The sequence below is a fragment of the Cherax quadricarinatus genome, chromosome 2 (assembly GCF_038502225.1).
Source record: "Cherax quadricarinatus isolate ZL_2023a chromosome 2, ASM3850222v1, whole genome shotgun sequence".
NCBI lineage: Eukaryota > Metazoa > Arthropoda > Malacostraca > Decapoda > Parastacidae > Cherax > Cherax quadricarinatus.
The window spans coordinates 79,284,094-79,301,816 of NC_091293.1; the positions used below are offsets into that span (position 1 = coordinate 79,284,094).

The window sequence follows — 17,723 nt, forward strand, 5'->3', positions numbered from 1 at the left end:
AGACTCGACCCCTGCAACCTCAACTAGGTGAGTACACACATGCTAGTCATGGGTTATTTCAATCACACGGAGAATACTTGGGAAAACCTGGAGCCACATGGGGGTTGACTAAAATGATTTACTGTACAAGGAATCCCCCCGTATGAAAATAGACTTAAAGCCTTGAATCTCCACTCTCTGGAGAGACATAGAATGAGGGGGAGATATCATCGACGTGTATAAGTGGATGACGGGCATAAACAAAAGTGATATTAATAAAATACTGAGGATGTCGAACCAGGTAAGAACCAGAAATGATGGATTTAAGTTGGATAAATTTAGATTTAGAAATGACATAGGTAAGTACTGGTTTTCTAACAGAGTTATGGATGCGTGGAACAATCTTCCGAGTAGGGTGATAGAGGCTAGGACCTTGGGTAGCTTTAAAAAGAAACTAGACAAATATATGAGTGGGAGGGGCTGGATTTGATTGGTGTCGTGGATACGAAAGCAAATCCTTGGGTAGCTTTGGGCAGGGGTGGTTTTGATATGGACCTGCCTTTATGCAGTGTTCCTCCAGTCTTATGTTCTCATATTTTGCAATTCGAAAAAGGACAAACGGATTCAACCACTTACCATGAAAACCTTGATTTACTGTCTCTACTTAAGAATTTTAAAATTAAAGTTGCATTCAAAAATCTTAGTACAATAAAAAAATCATTAAAAATTCCCCAAAAGATGCTGATGATTGTGTCTACAAGAATCTCTCTGAAAAAGGCAATAAAGTTAATTATAACATTAGAAGTGGACAAGAGTCTAATGCTTTGTTAATTTATTTGAGAGATTTTAATCACCATTTTTTAAGGACCGAGAAAGTTATATCAGGCAGGTCTAGGGTTGAGATAAATATAATTGAATCAAGCTTCATAGAAATTAGTATAAATAATAGTTTAGTGTTATACAAATTAGATTTATTTATAATTAATAAACGTTGGGAAGAATTTAAGCTATGCATGACAGGTCCTTGACACTCCCACCTACACCATACCAGGATGGGTGTAATGTTGTTAGGTGATGTCTCAGCCTTATAATCTTTCTACTGTTCTGTTAGTTTTACAGGTCCTTGATAATGTGAGAAATCACGAAAGCGTTTGGAATTTCTTTATTTTATCAGAGTAATTTTTGCATAATATATATGTATACAGAGAAAGATCATAGTCAGCAGGATTCGAAACCACGTCAGGGGAGTCTCGCAAGGTTCCCAAGTGACTAGACCACACTGCCACAGATGCCTCAAAAGCTAGGCAGCCTGGTTTACAAGCCCATTTTCTTCCTATCCTGGGCACAACAATGGCCCTTAAGCATGACTTCAAGGTATTTCATTCCCCTCACAATCGATTTTTATATCAATATACCACACAGAAACAAGCGGAGGTATTTACAGAGAAAGATCGCAGTCAACAGGGTTCGAAACCAAGTGTCCTTTTCCTTTTCTATTATTGCTCCGATCGTGATAAACACATTTTTCGGATTTAAGGACAGTTGGCATTACCGGACACCATTTGCCACTTTTTGTCCATTAAATCGTAGTCACACTAACTAAACCCATCTGTTAATAAACCCATTTATGGTCAACAGAAAGAGTACTTACGTTAGGCAGCGTCTCGAAGGCTGGACCGATGAAGAGGAGAACAATGACAATGAATGCACAGGAGATGAATGCTGTGAGGAGAGATGCACCGCCCACAGCCTCCTGGATGAGGGAGCGAGAGAGGGAGGCAGCCATGGGTCCGCAGGAGAAGAAAGAGCCGAACATGTTGCTCACGCCCTGCCAAGATTGGTTCAATAAGTTGATGATCATGCTAGTGCTAGTTCTATATAACAGTTCAGTGTCCGCGAGTGGTGGAAAGATACGCGTTTGCACAGATTGAAATATTCAATAATGTTTACCTGGAGAGGGTTTCGGGGGGTCAACTCCCCCGCGGCTCGGTCTGAGACCAGGCCTCACGGTGGATACTGTTTCTCCATGAGTGTCTTCTTTAGCCCTTAAACTTATTATGAGCATTCCTGTCTTTCCATGGTTGAAGGGTATATTACCCACAAATATGGGTAACAGAAAGACCTCTCTCTCTCTCTCTCTCTCTCTCTCTCTCTCTCTCTCTCTCTCTCTCTCTCTCTCTCTCTCTCTCTCTCTCTCTCTCTCTCTCTCTCTCTCTCTCTCTCTCTCTCTCTCTCTCTCCATGATTTATACTCGGGTTTAATAGATCCTTACACACTTTTATGTTCATTAAATTCACAGTTAAAGGATATGGATAACACTTTTCCATTCCTGGATGTTTTGATCAACTGAGTGAAGAGGAACTTAAAGTTCAAAGCTTGCAGGAAGATCACCAATGTATGCTAATACATCCACTATTATTCCTGCCATGAAACGAGAAGCAAAAAGGAGTGTATTTCTTTCACGGTTTCATAGTGTTTTACGTATTTGCAGCCTGGGATATTTAGGTGAGGAAATTGCAAGAAACCCTAATGATTTTATTGAAAAGTCATTGACAGCAGCTAGGATGATCCATCATAGGACTGAACCTTTGATAACATCGAGATACCATTTGTTACTTCCTCCATACAACGAGAATTTAGTTTATTCTACCGAATGCACTAAAACGATATGACTTACGGTTAGTGTTTAATAATTCAGGGACAATTAAGAACTTACTAATCAAGAATGCACCTGCAAACTCAGTTACAGGGGTATAAAAGGTGTCTTGCAACAAATGCAATACGTTTTAGGTTGGGAAGGCAGGTAAACTTCTAGAATCCAGGTTAACAAAACACCTCTAGTATTTGATCCAGAAAGTACAAGAATTAGATGCAATATTTAATCACACAATAGTGTGCAATAACCCAGTTAGATGATCTTATGCCTAAGTTAGTCATTAGTTAGTCAGTGGTGGAAAGAAAAATCATAGTCAGTTCATTCGTAACATAGGCCATTGTCTATAGCCTTATCTGGTAGCTTCACAAATGCCCCTGAGTTCTTAAAATGTTGCAGTACATCAAAAATAGGACTAGTCCGCCCATACATAATTTGTTTGATCCCAGGAGTGAATCAGTCATTTTTGCTGGTTCCATTAAAATGTATTATCTCTACAGAGTGAGTCAGAGAGCTATCAGTTGTAACTGGCTCACTGATGCTTTATCATTTTTATCGTCTGCTTTGTAAATTATTCTCCCGCCTCCCTATCGTATATACTTTTTCATTAATAGGCTCGGATTTCTCTATGAAGCCAATGAATATTTCATTTCTCTTACCACCCCATCTTTTATAAATGTACAATTTTTTTTCAATAAACTGGCCCGACTATACCGAGGCAGGATAAATTTAAAAAGAAAAACGAAAGTTTTTCATTTTAAATTTAGTAATTTACACGGGAGAAGGAGCTACTAGGCTCTTGCTCCCGGCATTTTAGTCATCTCTTACGAAACTGGCATTTTAGTCATCTCTTACGAAACTGACATCAGTCAGTCCATCTATCATCATTCCATCATGCAGGAGGAGCCACATGTCTATGGTGCATCCAACAAGATAAGCAGACTCTTGGATGTCACTACCGCCCGGCTCCGGCTGGGTTACAAGTATCTTTGGCAGGTTAAATCACCACCACCAGATGTAGACCAAACGAAATGTAAACTTTGCCAGATGGACTATTGTCACACCTTGCATCATTATGTACTGGAGGGCGATCAGATTAATTAATTTAGAGACAACTCACTCAGAAATGTTCAAGATATGTCAAAGTATTTTATCCACCATTCTGGAAGAATACCCTGACTTTGTTCACTGCAGATAAAGCTAATATTTGCATTAATAACTCATTGCAATTGTGATCAGGTGTGGACGTGTGAATGGTTCATTATTTTATTAACTTGTTCAGCTATCAAAACTTTGGGGTCCCAGTTCCTGGACCCATTATGTACCTCTGTAATATTTCTGACTACCACCCCCTGGATGGGTATGGTGTGACTACCACCCCCTGGATGGGTATGGTGTGACTACCACCCCCTGGATGGGTATGGTGTGACTACCACCCCCTGGATGGGTATGGTGTGACTACCACCCCCTGGATGGGTATGGTGTGACTATCACCCCCTGGATGGGTATGGTGTGACTACCACCCCCTGGATGGGTATGGTGTGACTACCACCCCCTGGATGGGTATGGTGTGACTACCACCCCCTGGATGGGTATGGTGTGACTACCACCCCCTGGATGGGTATGGTGTGACTACCACCCCCTGGATGGGTATGGTGTGACTACCACCCCCTGGATGGGTATGGTGTGACTACCACCCCCTGGATGGGTATGGTGTGACTACCACCCCCTGGATGGGTATGGTGTGACTACCGCCCCCAGGATGGGTATGGTGTGACTACCACCCCCTGGATGGGTATGGGGTGACTACCACCCCCTGGATGGGTATGGTGTGACTACCGTCCCCAGGATGGGTATGGTGTGACTACCGCCCACAGGATGGGTATGGTGTGACTACCGCCCACAGGATGGGTATGGTGTGACTACCGCCCACAGGATGGGTATGGTGTGACTACCGCCCACAGGATGGGTATGGTGTGACTACCACCAACAGGATGGGTATGGTGTGACTACCACCAACAGGATGGGTATGGTGTGACTTCAACCCCCAGGATGGGTATGGTGTGACTACCACCCCCTGGATGGGTATGGTGTGACTACCGCCCCCAGGATGGGTATGGTGTGACTACCACCAACAGGATGGGTATGGTGTGACTATCGCCCCCAGGATGGATATGGTGTGACTACCGCCCACAGGATGGGTATGGTGTGACTACCGCCCACAGGATAGGTATGGTGTGACTACCACCAACAGGATGGGTATGGTGTGACTACCACCAACAGGATGGGTATGGTGTGACTACCGCCCCCAGGATGGGTATGGTGTGACTACCGCCCCCAGGATGGGTATGGTGTGACTACCGCCCCCAGCATGGGTATGGTGTGACTACCGCCCCCAGGATGGGTATGTTGTGCATAATAAGAATATTAAACTTAACTTACGACATGTATGGCTTACAGAGAAAGTTCTTTCCCATGGAGTAAATGCACAAATAGGTATATTTCATTACGTAATGTGATACAAAGTTTAAAGGCTACAATGAAGGTACAAACATTCAAATATACAATATAAAGGGTTTGAGGACTGCAAGTGATCATATACGAGTCAAAATTTACATTTCTAAAATCTGACGAAGCTCCTCAGAGGAGGAGGTCGTACAAGACAGAATGAGGCACATGATCGGTGCTGAGTGACTATCATATATGAGCGAGATTACCTGAGCATAGAGTTCCTGCGTGGCGTCGATGGTGTATCCTTGTCTCTTGGCGAAGATCTTAGCCATGGACAATGTGGTAGTGTAGCCAACCACGCCTATAATGAGGGCATCCACAGCCACGCGGGGTAGCAGCTCCAGCGGGGGTATGGACGGCGCTGGCAGGCTGGCAAAAGTGCTGAATATAAGGATTATGGGTATATAGAGAGGGGACAAAAAAAAATCGCTCCATTCTTAGTTTTAGAGGTTTCAGTGAATATTTGTTTGCTTTGTGTGTTTAGAAAAAAATGTAGGCATGCTGTCGACGTGTTTTGGTAAGACATTGCTTTATGTCTGACTTTACGTGTGCTGGGTGACAGAGGCTTGAAAGGCGTTGTCATAAAGCTGGCCTGACAAATGTTGGTTGCATTCAGCTTGCTTAACGAAGACTGTCTGTTGCTAGTGTATTGTTGCATATTTCCAGCGTCACTCTACATCCCTAAAGGCAAGGAAGTCCCGTTCCAATTTTTTCTTATAGACAGCTGGGGATTAGTGTTACTGCGTACTCTTGCTTGAAAATACATTTTCTAACTTGGTTGACAGCAACCACCCAGGGAGGTACTACCGTCCTGCCATGCGAGTGTGAAACGGACACCTGTAACTGTTGTACATGATGGTAGGATTGCTGGTGTGTTTATTCTGTCTTATAAATGCTCGGATAACAGGTATATCTTGGTACTTCTACTTACACTTAGGTCCCACTACACAGACATGGACACACATATATGTAAACACCATCTGAGTTTTTCTCCCTTTCCTTAATAGTTCTTCTTTATTTTTCTTCTTATCTCCATGGGGAAGTGGAAAAGAATCTTTCCCTCGTAAGCCATGTGTGTAACCCCTTTCCTGTATAAACTACTAAGAAAGAGAAGAAAAACGTTATAAAATTAGGATGTCTGAATGTGCGTGGATGTAGTTAAATTTAAATCAAAAGACCTACAAAAAACCCTCAGAGTCATAAACATCTACAGAGTACCACAGTCAAACATTTATCACTGCAGTGAAGAATTAGGGAATTTGATAACTGATGCACATATGAACAGACCACCTACTAGTAACAGGAGATTTCAACATAAATCTACTACATAACCAAGATCCACAAGTAACTGAATTCACAAACACTGAGCAACTGCTTGTTGCTACCAACAATATCAAAATCTACAAGAATCTCCCAGAATAGTATCTCTCTATTGGACCACATCTGGACTAACACCATATCCCCTTTAAAATCAGGCATAATCACAGACAATACCACAGACCACTACCTTACCTTTCTCATAACCAATCTAGGTAAATTGTCCCAAGACACTACTAAGGTTACCTTCAGACTGCATAACGAAACAGCTGTAAATAACTTCATAGCAGCTAAGAATACTGTCGACTGGCAAAATGAGCTTGAAACATATACAGACACTAATGAATGTATTAACCTTACAAAAAGAGCCCACTACCTCTGTCACAAGCATTGCCCTTAAAAAAAACTAAAGAGCTTACAGCAGAGAGACTAAATAGTCCCTGGCTAACACCCACCATCCTCAAATCCATTAACACAAAGCACCAATATGAAAAACAGTACAGAATGGGTCAAATAACTAGAGACCAGTTTAAATGTTACTCGTTTGCCCTTACCAGCCTGATAAGAAGGTCTAAAAAATTATATTATGAAAACAGATTACAAAACATCAAAGGTGATGTAAATAAGACCTGGAAAACCCTATCTGAAATTCTAGGAAGTAAAAGGATATCCAAAAACAGAACAACCAAATTAACAAAATCAGACGAACCCCTACTCCCACCAACTGAAACAACAAACAGACTCAATGTTTTCTTCTCCACCACTGGAAAGAATCTAGCAAGCAAAATCTCAAGCTCAAACACCCGTCCATCAGACTAACTCACAGGCATCTACCCGCATACACTATTCCTAGCTCCAACCAACCCAACAGAGGTCTCGCTAATCATCAACACTCTTAAGAAAAAAGGCAGGAGACAAACAACTTGCCTACTTTTATGTACAAAAAAGCTTCACAAGTACTGTCACCAATAATTGCAACACTCTTTAACAAATCCATTGAATCCTCCACCTTCCCAGCAGTTCTCAAAATAGTGAGGGTTACCCCGATCCACGAAGGAGGTGATCAAGCCGACTTGAATGACTATAGACCAATATCTAACTTACCACTACTCTCTAAAATCTTTGAAAAATTAATTCAGTCGGATCTATTCCTACCTCATCTCAAACATTCTAAACCCCTGTCAGTTTGGATTCAGGAATAATAAAAGCGCAAATGATGCTATTATATACATGCTGGAGCTAATATTTACCGCTCTCGAGAAGAAAGAAGTTCCACTGGGAATTTTCATTGACTTACGTAAAGCTTTTGATACAGTCGACCATAAATTGCTGCACACTAAATTAACGCACTCTGGTATAAGAGGCCACTCTCTCAACTACCTAAAGTCATACCTTAGTAACAGAAGCCGATACATGTATGCCAATGGTGCAAACTCTTCCACACAATCAATCACAGCAGGAGTCCCACAGGGAAGTGTCCTGGGATCACTCCCCTTTCTCATCTACATCAATGACCTACTCACACCCATATTATTTGCAGATGACACTACATACGTCTTCTCACAACCAAACTCAGCCATACTCGCAAACACTGTCAATGCTGAATTGCAGAAAATATCTACCTGGATGATGACGAATAAACTTACCCTAAATACTGACAAAACCTATTTCATTCAGTTTGGAACCAGAGCTGCATATGTTCCACTTAACATAACACTAAATGGATCACCCATCACAAGACTCACAGAGGGAAAATTCCTAGGAATCCACCTAGACACTTATACAACAAATTTCCAAGAAAATCTCTAAGACAGTAGGCATACTATCAAAGATACGGTACTATGTTCTACAATCAGCTCTCTTTGCACTGTATCACTCACTTATCTACCCTTATCTCATATATGGAATTTGTGCATGGGGATCAACAACATCAAATCACCTAAGGCCTCTTATAACCCAGCAAAAGGCTGCAATCAGAATGATAATTCCCACTCGTGACAGCATACCCAACCTCTATTCAAAAGTCTAAATTTGCTCACCAAAAAGAACATCCACACTTATTCATGTGCCTACTACATACATAGAACAATACATGCAAACAAACCCTCCACTCAAACTTCTCCTCACCAACCTTAACAGGACACACGACCATAACACAAGACACAGATCTCTGTTTGATGTACTCCATGTCCATATCACATTGTGTAAAAACTTTGTGCACATAAAGGGCCCCAAAATCTGGAATTCATTACCAGAACATGCTAAACTAACCAGGCCTGAAAATCAATTTAAGACTCTTCTAAAAAAAAAAAACCACTTCTAGCCCAGGACTAAATAATCAACACTCAATATTTAACATTACCAATAATTCTCTCAATTACTTAAATCTTAAAACTTCAAGACAACATATAGTAAACTGATCATCTTGTTTGTTATACATTGTAATGCGACAAATTTGTACAACTAAAAGGCTTCAATATCGCAATGTTCAAATTTCAGTGTTTCAAATACTCAGTTGTACTTAATATTCTTCATTGCTTGTTAACTTTAAGTTAAGTTTAAGACTGCCCATAATGCTTTGCATACAAGGGGCTTTTGGATCGACACCATGCCCAGCCCTTTTAGGGCAAGTTAGGTGCCTGAGCCCGAGCTTGTAGATTGAGACACATATGCAACATATGGGAATCTTTATTCGGGAAACGTTTCGCCACACAGTGACTTCATCAGTCCAATACAAGTATAAAGGCGTAAGAAGAGGAGGAGTTTGAGGTAATCAGTCCCTCAGCCTGGAGTCGATGTGTTCAGTCCATCAATCTTGTAGAATGTACAGCATAGGGCCGTAGACGTGGCTTATATACTGTAGTGAGGTGAGGTGAAGCAGGCGGAGGCGGGGTCATAGTGGTACCATCCACTAGTCGAAGTAGGTCTTCATCCAAAGGTTGGACAAGTGTTGAAGAATTCTTTGTAACAAGATCCCATGATGCTGCAGTGTCTGACAGTTGTGATGAATGGTTTGAAAAACCGACAAGTTGAAGATTGAGACACTTATGCAGCATATGGGAATCTTTATTCAGGAAACGTTTCGCCACACAGTGGCTTCATCAGTCCAATACAAAGTATAAAGGCACATATGTTGCATATGTGTCTCAATCTACAACTTGTCGGTTTTTCAAACCATTCATCACAACAGCCCGAGCTTACAGTTCACAAGACTGTCATTCCCATTAGCCCCCTTGGGGCGGGGATGGCAGACCAGAGAGGCCTAGCTTCTCCCTACGAGAAGCTAGGCCTGGGGACAGTTAGTCCCTAAGACGAGGGGGTACTTGTGCCTCCTCCCATGGGAGACTTAGGTCTCAGACACTCCCTAAATAGGGAGCCAAGGCCGGGCCACCGCTTGGAAAAGGCCCGGGCAGGGAGAATACCAGCGAATCTTTAATAATAATAATAATAATAAGGGTCTTTTGGCATGTACACCCAACTAGTACTATAATTCCTTGTACAACTATATTTTATGTCCAAATAAAAATGAACTAAACTAAACTAGTGCAGATGATAAGAAAGAGATGATTGTCAGTGTTATGAATGAAAAGAAGCAAGACATCGTAGCTCTAAGGGAAACAAAGCTGAAGAGGGTAGAGGAATTTCAGTGAGGAGAAATAAACAGGAATAAGTCGGGAGTATCTGAGAGAAAGCTAAGGAAGGGGCAGCAATAATGTTGAAGGATCAATTGTGGAAGGAGAAGAGGGAATATAAATGTATAAAATCAAGGATTATGTAGATTAAAATAAGGGTTGGATGCAAAAAGTGGGTCATAATAAGTGTGTATGTACCTGGAGAAGAGAGGAAAGAGATTTTGGGAGATATTAAGGGAATGTGTTGGAACATTTGAACCAATTAAGAGAGTAATTGTGGTAGGGGACCTAAATGCTAAACTAGGAGAAACGTTTAGAGAAAATGTGGTAGATAAGTTTGGGGTGCCAGGTGTAAATGATAATGGGGGGCCTTTGATGTAACTTTGTATAAAAAGGGGTTTAGTTATAGGTAATACATATAAAAAAAGATAAGTATACAAGATATGATATAGGGAGTAATGATAGTAGTTGGACTATGTATTGGTAGATAAAAGACTGTTGAGTAGACTTCAGGATGAACATGTTTATAGAGCGGCCACAGATATATCAGATCACTCTTTAGTTTATAGCTACAGTAAGAGTAAAAGGTTGATGGGATACAAGGACAATAGAAGCAGCAAGTAAGAGAGGTGTGAAGGTTAATAAACTAAAGGAGGCAGTTAAGATAATATATAAATAGCTACTGGAGGATAGATGGGCTAGTGAGAGTATTGGCAATGAGGTTGAAGATGTATGGGGTAGGTTTAAGAATGTAATATTAAAGTGTTCAGCAGAAGATTGTGGTTACAGGAAAGTGGGTGTGAGAGGGAAGAAGAGCGATTGGTGGAATGATGAGGTAAACAGAGTAGTAAGAGAGAAAAAGTTAGCATATGAGAAGTTTTCATAAAGTAGAAGTGATACAAGGAGGGAGGAATATATGGATATAAAAAGAGAGGTTAAAAGAGTGGTGAACGAATGTAAAGAGAGAGCAAATAAGAGAGTGGGTGAGATGTTGCCAACAAATTTTGTTGAAAATAAGAAAAAGTTTTGGAGCGAGATTAATAAGTTGAGAAAGCCTAGGGAACGAATGGATTTCACAGTTGAAGATAGGAGAGGAGAGCTGAAGGTATCGGGAGAGTGGAGGGAATGTTTTGAGGAATTGTTAAATGTTTATGAGGATTGGGAAGCTGTGATTTCGTGTATTGGGCAGGGATGAATAACATCTTGTAGGAGTGAGGAAGAGCCAGTTGTGAGTGTGGGAGAAGTGCATGAGATAGTGGATAGAATGAAAGGAGATAAAGCAGCTGGGATTGATGGGATAAAGACAATTGTTGAAAGCAGGTGGGGATATAGTTTTGGAATGGTTAGTTCTTTTATTTAATAAATGTATGTAATACGGTAAGAGGGCAGAGAGCATGCACAGTTCCTTTGTATAGAGACAAATGGGACAAGAGAGTGTAAAAATTATAGGGGAATAAGTCTGTTGAGTATACCTGTTTAAGTGTATGATAGAATTATCATTGAAAGAATTAGAGTATGTATGTAGGAGAGAGGGAGATTATTTCCCAGTAAAGTAGGCCTTAGATAGGGATGTGATGTCACCATGGTTGTTCAGTATATTTATTGAGGTGTAAGAGATGTGAATGCTCTGGTGTTGGCAAGAGGTGTGGGATTAAAAGATAAAGAATCTAACACAAAATGGGAGTTGTCACAGTTGCTCTTTGCTGATGACACTGTGCTTTTGGGAGATTCTGAAGAGAAGTTGCAGAGGTTGGTTGATGAGTTTGGTAGGATATGTGAAAGAAAGAAATTAAAAGTGAATATAGGAAAGAGTAAGGTGATAAGGATAACAAAAAAATTAGGTAATGAAAAGTTGGATATCAGATTGGAGAGAGTATGAAGGAGGTGAATGTATTCAGATATTTAGGAGTGGACATGTCAGCAGACGGGTCTATGAAAGATGAGGTGAGTTATAGAACTGATAAGGGGAAAAAAGGTGAGTGGTGCACTGAGGAGTCTATGGAGACAAAAACTTTATCCATGGATGCAAAGAGGGGAATGTATGAGAGTATAGTTATACCAACGCTCTTATATGGGTGTGAAGCATGGGTGGTGAATGTTGCAGCGAGGAGAAGGCTAGAGGCAGTGGAGATGTCATGTCTGAGGGCAATATGTGGTGTGAATATAATGCAGAGAATCAATAGTTTGGAAATTAAGAGGAGGTGCGGGGTTACTAAAAGTATAATTCAGAGCTGAGGAGGGGTTATTTCGGTGGTTCGGACATTTAGAGAGGATGGAACGAAAGTGTATAAATTTTTAGTGGAGGGAAGGCGGGGGTAGGGGTCGGCCTAGGAAAGCTTGAAGGGAGGGGGTAAAGGAGGTTTTATGTGCAAGTAGCTTGGACTTCCAGCCAGCATGTGTGAGCGTTTTAGATAGGACTGGAGACAAATGGTTTTTAGGAGTTGACGTACTGTAGTGTAAACACGCCTCTGGCAAGACGGTGACGGAGTGAATGATCAAATTTTTTTTTTTTTCGGGCCACCCTGCCTTGGTGGGAGACGGCCGATGTGTAATAAAAAAAATAAAATATGTAATTATTTTGTATTTCACAGTCGGTAGCACTGGATGTGATAAACGGAGCTTCTCTCTAGGATATGTAATAATTTGGATATCTGCTGCTAATTCAAGATTCTGTACAATTATTTTTCTCATAGGCTCTGTTTTGTGGCCAGTGTGAAGGTCGTTTCATTTTTTTTGTAAATTACCGTGACGGTAGATGTTTGCAGCAAATCTCACTGCGGTGTTATTAAGTTGATTTTCGTTGTGACACGTAGCAGCGTGCAAGAGAACTCAAGCACGGTCGAATTATCGTCATAAAAAAAATCAGGGAATGGTGGGGGTTGGAACCCATGTCATGTAAGTCCTAAAACTCACAGGCCAGTGCGTTAACCACTGGGCCACTTGGCTCTAGTAAGATTTATCTAACTATATATATTTCTATACACCACAGGGAGGTTAGCATGGGCTAACAGCCACACCAGTGTGGCTGTGGCGTACTCTAGCTCAAGTCTCTTCAAAGTTGCCGAAGTTACAATTATCGTCATGTGAAAGTGTTGGTTGAGGTGAGCTTGTCATCAGACCCCACTGGTGGTTAACGCACTGGTCTGTGAAATGCCAGAAGTACCTCCAGAAAACGTAACAGTGACTGTAGGATCTGTTGACCTAGCACATGATAATAGGACTTGCTTGGAAGAATGCTGTGCAACGCAGTGACCTCCTCGAGCATATAGTGACAAGTTATTTAAAACTCGGTGGTCAGACTGATGCATCTGAACAGAAAGATAAAAGAATGAATAATTCTACAGTGGCATAGAAATAATTAAAGATGTCGAGGCGTTTTGTGTGTAACAATTACCAATTATTACTGTTGGAGTCTTCAACTGCAAATTAGAGCCTCGCCATCTAACAAACACATGACTAACAAATCACTAAGAAAAGATAAGTCACGAGGGTTTTCACGGAACATCACATTACTGCATCCGAGAATATTAATTCATTTTTATTGGCAAGAACGTAGATGACAAGATGGAGAAGCCGCCTAAGAATGTAGTGAATGAACCGAGACTAACCAACCTATTGTGGGATTTACGTTAAAAAAGAAAAAACAGCATCACTCACTCAAAGTTCTGCAAAGAGTAAACACACAGTAAACACAAGAACATCCAAGCAATTCCGCGGTTAATATTTTCCATATTCATGTTCTGGCGAGTTAATTTCAACATGATTAGTTACCTGATGACATTAAAGATTAATTTACCCTGATTCTTGAGCACTACAATGAGAGATACATGTGAAGGTAGAATGCCAGAAGCCAAAACTAATGGAAATAAACTGCTAAAGCAGTGGAAGAGAGGGTTGCTAAAGCACTGGAAGAGAGGGTTGCTAAAGCACTGGAAGAGAGGGTTACTAAAGCACTGGAAGAGAGGGTTGCTAAAGCACTGGAAGAGAGGGTTGCTAAAGCAGTGGAAGAGAGGGTTGCTAAAGCACTGGAAGAGAGGGTTGCTAAAGCAGTGGAAGAGAGGGTTGCTAAAGCACTGGAAGAGAGGGTTGCTAAAGCACTGGAAGAGAGGGTTGCTAAAGCACTGGAAGAGAGGGTTGCTAAAGCACTGGAAGAGAGGGTTGCTAAAGCAGTGGAAGAGAGGGTTGCTAAAGCAGTGGAAGAGAGGGTTGCTAAAGCACTGGAAGAGAGGGTTGCTAAAGCAGTGGAAGAGAGGGTTGCTAAAGCACTGGAAGAGAGGGTTGCTAAAGCACTGGAAGAGAGGGTTGCTAAAGCACTGGAAGAGAGGGTTGCTAAAGCACTGGAAGAGAGGGTTGCTAAAGCAGTGGAAGAGAGGGTTGCTAAAGCAGTGGAAGAGAGGGTTGCTAAAGCAGTGGTTGAGAGGAATACTAGAGTAGTGGAAGAGAGGACTGCTAAAGCAGTGGAAGAGAGGGTTGCTAAAGCAGTGGAAGAGAGGGTTGCTAAAGCAGTGGAAGAGAGGGTTGCTAAAGCAGTGGAAGAGAGGGTTGCTAAAGCAGTGGAAGAGAGGGTTGCTAAAGCACTGGAAGAGAGGGTTGCTAAAGCACTGGAAGAGAGGGTTGCTAAAGCACTGGAAGAGAGGGTTGCTAAAGCACTGGAAGAGAGGGTTGCTAAAGCACTGGAAGAGAGGGTTGCTAAAGCACTGGAAGAGAGGGTTGCTAAAGCAGTGGAAGAGAGGGTTGCTAAAGCACTGGAAGAGAGGGTTGCTAAAGCACTGGAAGAGAGGGTTGCTAAAGCACTGGAAGAGAGGGTTGCTAAAGCAGTGGAAGAGAGGGTTGCTAAAGCAGTGGAAGAGAGGGTTGCTAAAGCAGTGGAAGAGAGGGTTGCTAAAGCACTGGAAGAGAGGGTTGCTAAAGCACTGGAAGAGAGGGTTGCTAAAGCAGTGGAAGAGAGGGTTGCTAAAGCACTGGAAGAGAGGGTTGCTAAAGCACTGGAAGAGAGGGTTGCTAAAGCAGTGGAAGAGAGGGTTGCTAAAGCACTGGAAGAGAGGGTTGCTAAAGCACTGGAAGAGAGGGTTGCTAAAGCAGTGGAAGAGAGGGTTGCTAAAGCACTGGAAGAGAGGGTTGCTAAAGCAGTGGAAGAGAGGGTTGCTAAAGCACTGGAAGAGAGGGTTGCTAAAGCAGTGGAAGAGAGGGTTGCTAAAGCACTGGAAGAGAGGGTTGCTAAAGCAGTGGAAGAGAGGGTTGCTAAAGCACTGGAAGAGAGGGTTGCTAAAGCACTGGAAGAGAGGGTTGCTAAAGCACTGGAAGAGAGGGTTGCTAAAGCACTGGAAGAGAGGGTTGCTAAAGCAGTGGAAGAGAGGGTTGCTAAAGCAGTGGAAGAGAGGGTTGCTAAAGCAGTGGTTGAGAGGAATACTAGAGTAGTGGAAGAGAGGACTGCTAAAGCAGTGGAAGAGAGGGTTGCTAAAGCAGTGGAAGAGAGGGTTGCTAAAGCAGTGGAAGAGAGGGTTGCTAAAGCAGTGGAAGAGAGGGTTGCTAAAGCAGTGGAAGAGAGGGTTGCTAAAGCACTGGAAGAGAGGGTTGCTAAAGCACTGGAAGAGAGGGTTGCTAAAGCACTGGAAGAGAGGGTTGCTAAAGCACTGGAAGAGAGGGTTGCTAAAGCACTGGAAGAGAGGGTTGCTAAAGCACTGGAAGAGAGGGTTGCTAAAGCAGTGGAAGAGAGGGTTGCTAAAGCACTGGAAGAGAGGGTTGCTAAAGCACTGGAAGAGAGGGTTGCTAAAGCACTGGAAGAGAGGGTTGCTAAAGCAGTGGAAGAGAGGGTTGCTAAAGCAGTGGAAGAGAGGGTTGCTAAAGCAGTGGAAGAGAGGGTTGCTAAAGCACTGGAAGAGAGGGTTGCTAAAGCACTGGAAGAGAGGGTTGCTAAAGCAGTGGAAGAGAGGGTTGCTAAAGCACTGGAAGAGAGGGTTGCTAAAGCACTGGAAGAGAGGGTTGCTAAAGCAGTGGAAGAGAGGGTTGCTAAAGCACTGGAAGAGAGGGTTGCTAAAGCACTGGAAGAGAGGGTTGCTAAAGCAGTGGAAGAGAGGGTTGCTAAAGCACTGGAAGAGAGGGTTGCTAAAGCAGTGGAAGAGAGGGTTGCTAAAGCACTGGAAGAGAGGGTTGCTAAAGCAGTGGAAGAGAGGGTTGCTAAAGCACTGGAAGAGAGGGTTGCTAAAGCACTGGAAGAGAGGGTTGCTAAAGCACTGGAAGAGAGGGTTGCTAAAGCACTGGAAGAGAGGGTTGCTAAAGCAGTGGAAGAGAGGGTTGCTAAAGCAGTGGAAGAGAGGGTTGCTAAAGCAGTGGTTGAGAGGAATACTAGAGTAGTGGAAGAGAGGACTGCTAAAGCAGTGGAAGAGAGGGTTGCTAAAGCAGTGGAAGAGAGGGTTGCTAAAGCAGTGGAAGAGAGGGTTGCTAAAGCAGTGGAAGAGAGGGTTGCTAAAGCAGTGGAAGAGAGGGTTGCTAAAGCACTGGAAGAGAGGGTTGCTAAAGCACTGGAAGAGAGGGTTGCTAAAGCACTGGAAGAGAGGGTTGCTAAAGCACTGGAAGAGAGGGTTGCTAAAGCAGTGGAAGAGAGGGTTGCTAAAGCACTGGAAGAGAGGGTTGCTAAAGCACTGGAAGAGAGGGTTGCTAAAGCACTGGAAGAGAGGGTTGCTAAAGCAGTGGAAGAGAGGGTTGCTAAAGCAGTGGAAGAGAGGGTTGCTAAAGCAGTGGAAGAGAGGGTTGCTAAAGCACTGGAAGAGAGGGTTGCTAAAGCACTGGAAGAGAGGGTTGCTAAAGCAGTGGAAGAGAGGGTTGCTAAAGCACTGGAAGAGAGGGTTGCTAAAGCACTGGAAGAGAGGGTTGCTAAAGCAGTGGAAGAGAGGGTTGCTAAAGCACTGGAAGAGAGGGTTGCTAAAGCACTGGAAGAGAGGGTTGCTAAAGCAGTGGAAGAGAGGGTTGCTAAAGCACTGGAAGAGAGGGTTGCTAAAGCAGTGGAAGAGAGGGTTGCTAAAGCAGTGGAAGAGAGGGTTGCTAAAGCACTGGAAGAGAGGGTTGCTAAAGCAGTGGAAGAGAGGGTTGCTAAAGCAGTGGAAGAGAGGGTTGCTAAAGCAGTGGAAGAGAGGGTTGCTAAAGCAGTGGAAGAGAGGGTTGCTAAAGCACTGGAAGAGAGGGTTGCTAAAGCACTGGAAGAGAGGGTTGCTAAAGCAGTGGAAGAGAGGGTTGCTAAAGCACTGGAAGAGAGGGTTGCTAAAGCACTGGAAGAGAGGGTTGCTAAAGCAGTGGAAGAGAGGGTTGCTAAAGCAGTGGAAGAGAGGGTTGCTAAAGCAGTGGAAGAGAGGGTTGCTAAAGCAGTGGAAGAGAGGGTTGCTAAAGCACTGGAAGAGAGGGTTGCTAAAGCAGTGGAAGAGAGGGTTGCTAAAGCAGTGGAAGAGAGGGTTGCTAAAGCAGTGGAAGAGAGGGTTGCTAAAGCAGTGGAAGAGAGGGTTGCTAAAGCAGTGGAAGAGAGGGTTGCTAAAGCAGTGGAAGAGAGGGTTGCTAAAGCAGTGGAAGAGAGGGTTGCTAAAGCAGTGGAAGAGAGGGTTGCTAAAGCACTGGAAGAGAGGGTTACTAAAGCACTTGAA

General features: G+C 42.9%; 1 protein-coding gene across 3 annotated transcripts in view; it reads right to left on the reverse strand.

Annotated features, from left to right (window-relative positions):
* Positions 1 to 17,723, reverse strand: part of LOC128684301 (prestin) — a 149,867-nt gene that overhangs the window by 31,381 nt on the left and 100,763 nt on the right. For all 3 annotated transcript variants that reach the window (XR_011392499.1, XM_070089196.1, XM_070089192.1), the window contains exons 9-10: positions 5,350 to 5,512; positions 1,631 to 1,807 (exon numbers count right to left, since the gene is read on the reverse strand). Coding sequence is in view for 2 of the 3 variants with exons in the window: in XM_070089196.1 (XP_069945297.1) it covers positions 1,631 to 1,807; positions 5,350 to 5,512 (340 nt within the window). In the remaining variant the exon portion in view is untranslated. The remainder of the gene's footprint in view (positions 1 to 1,630; positions 1,808 to 5,349; positions 5,513 to 17,723) is intronic.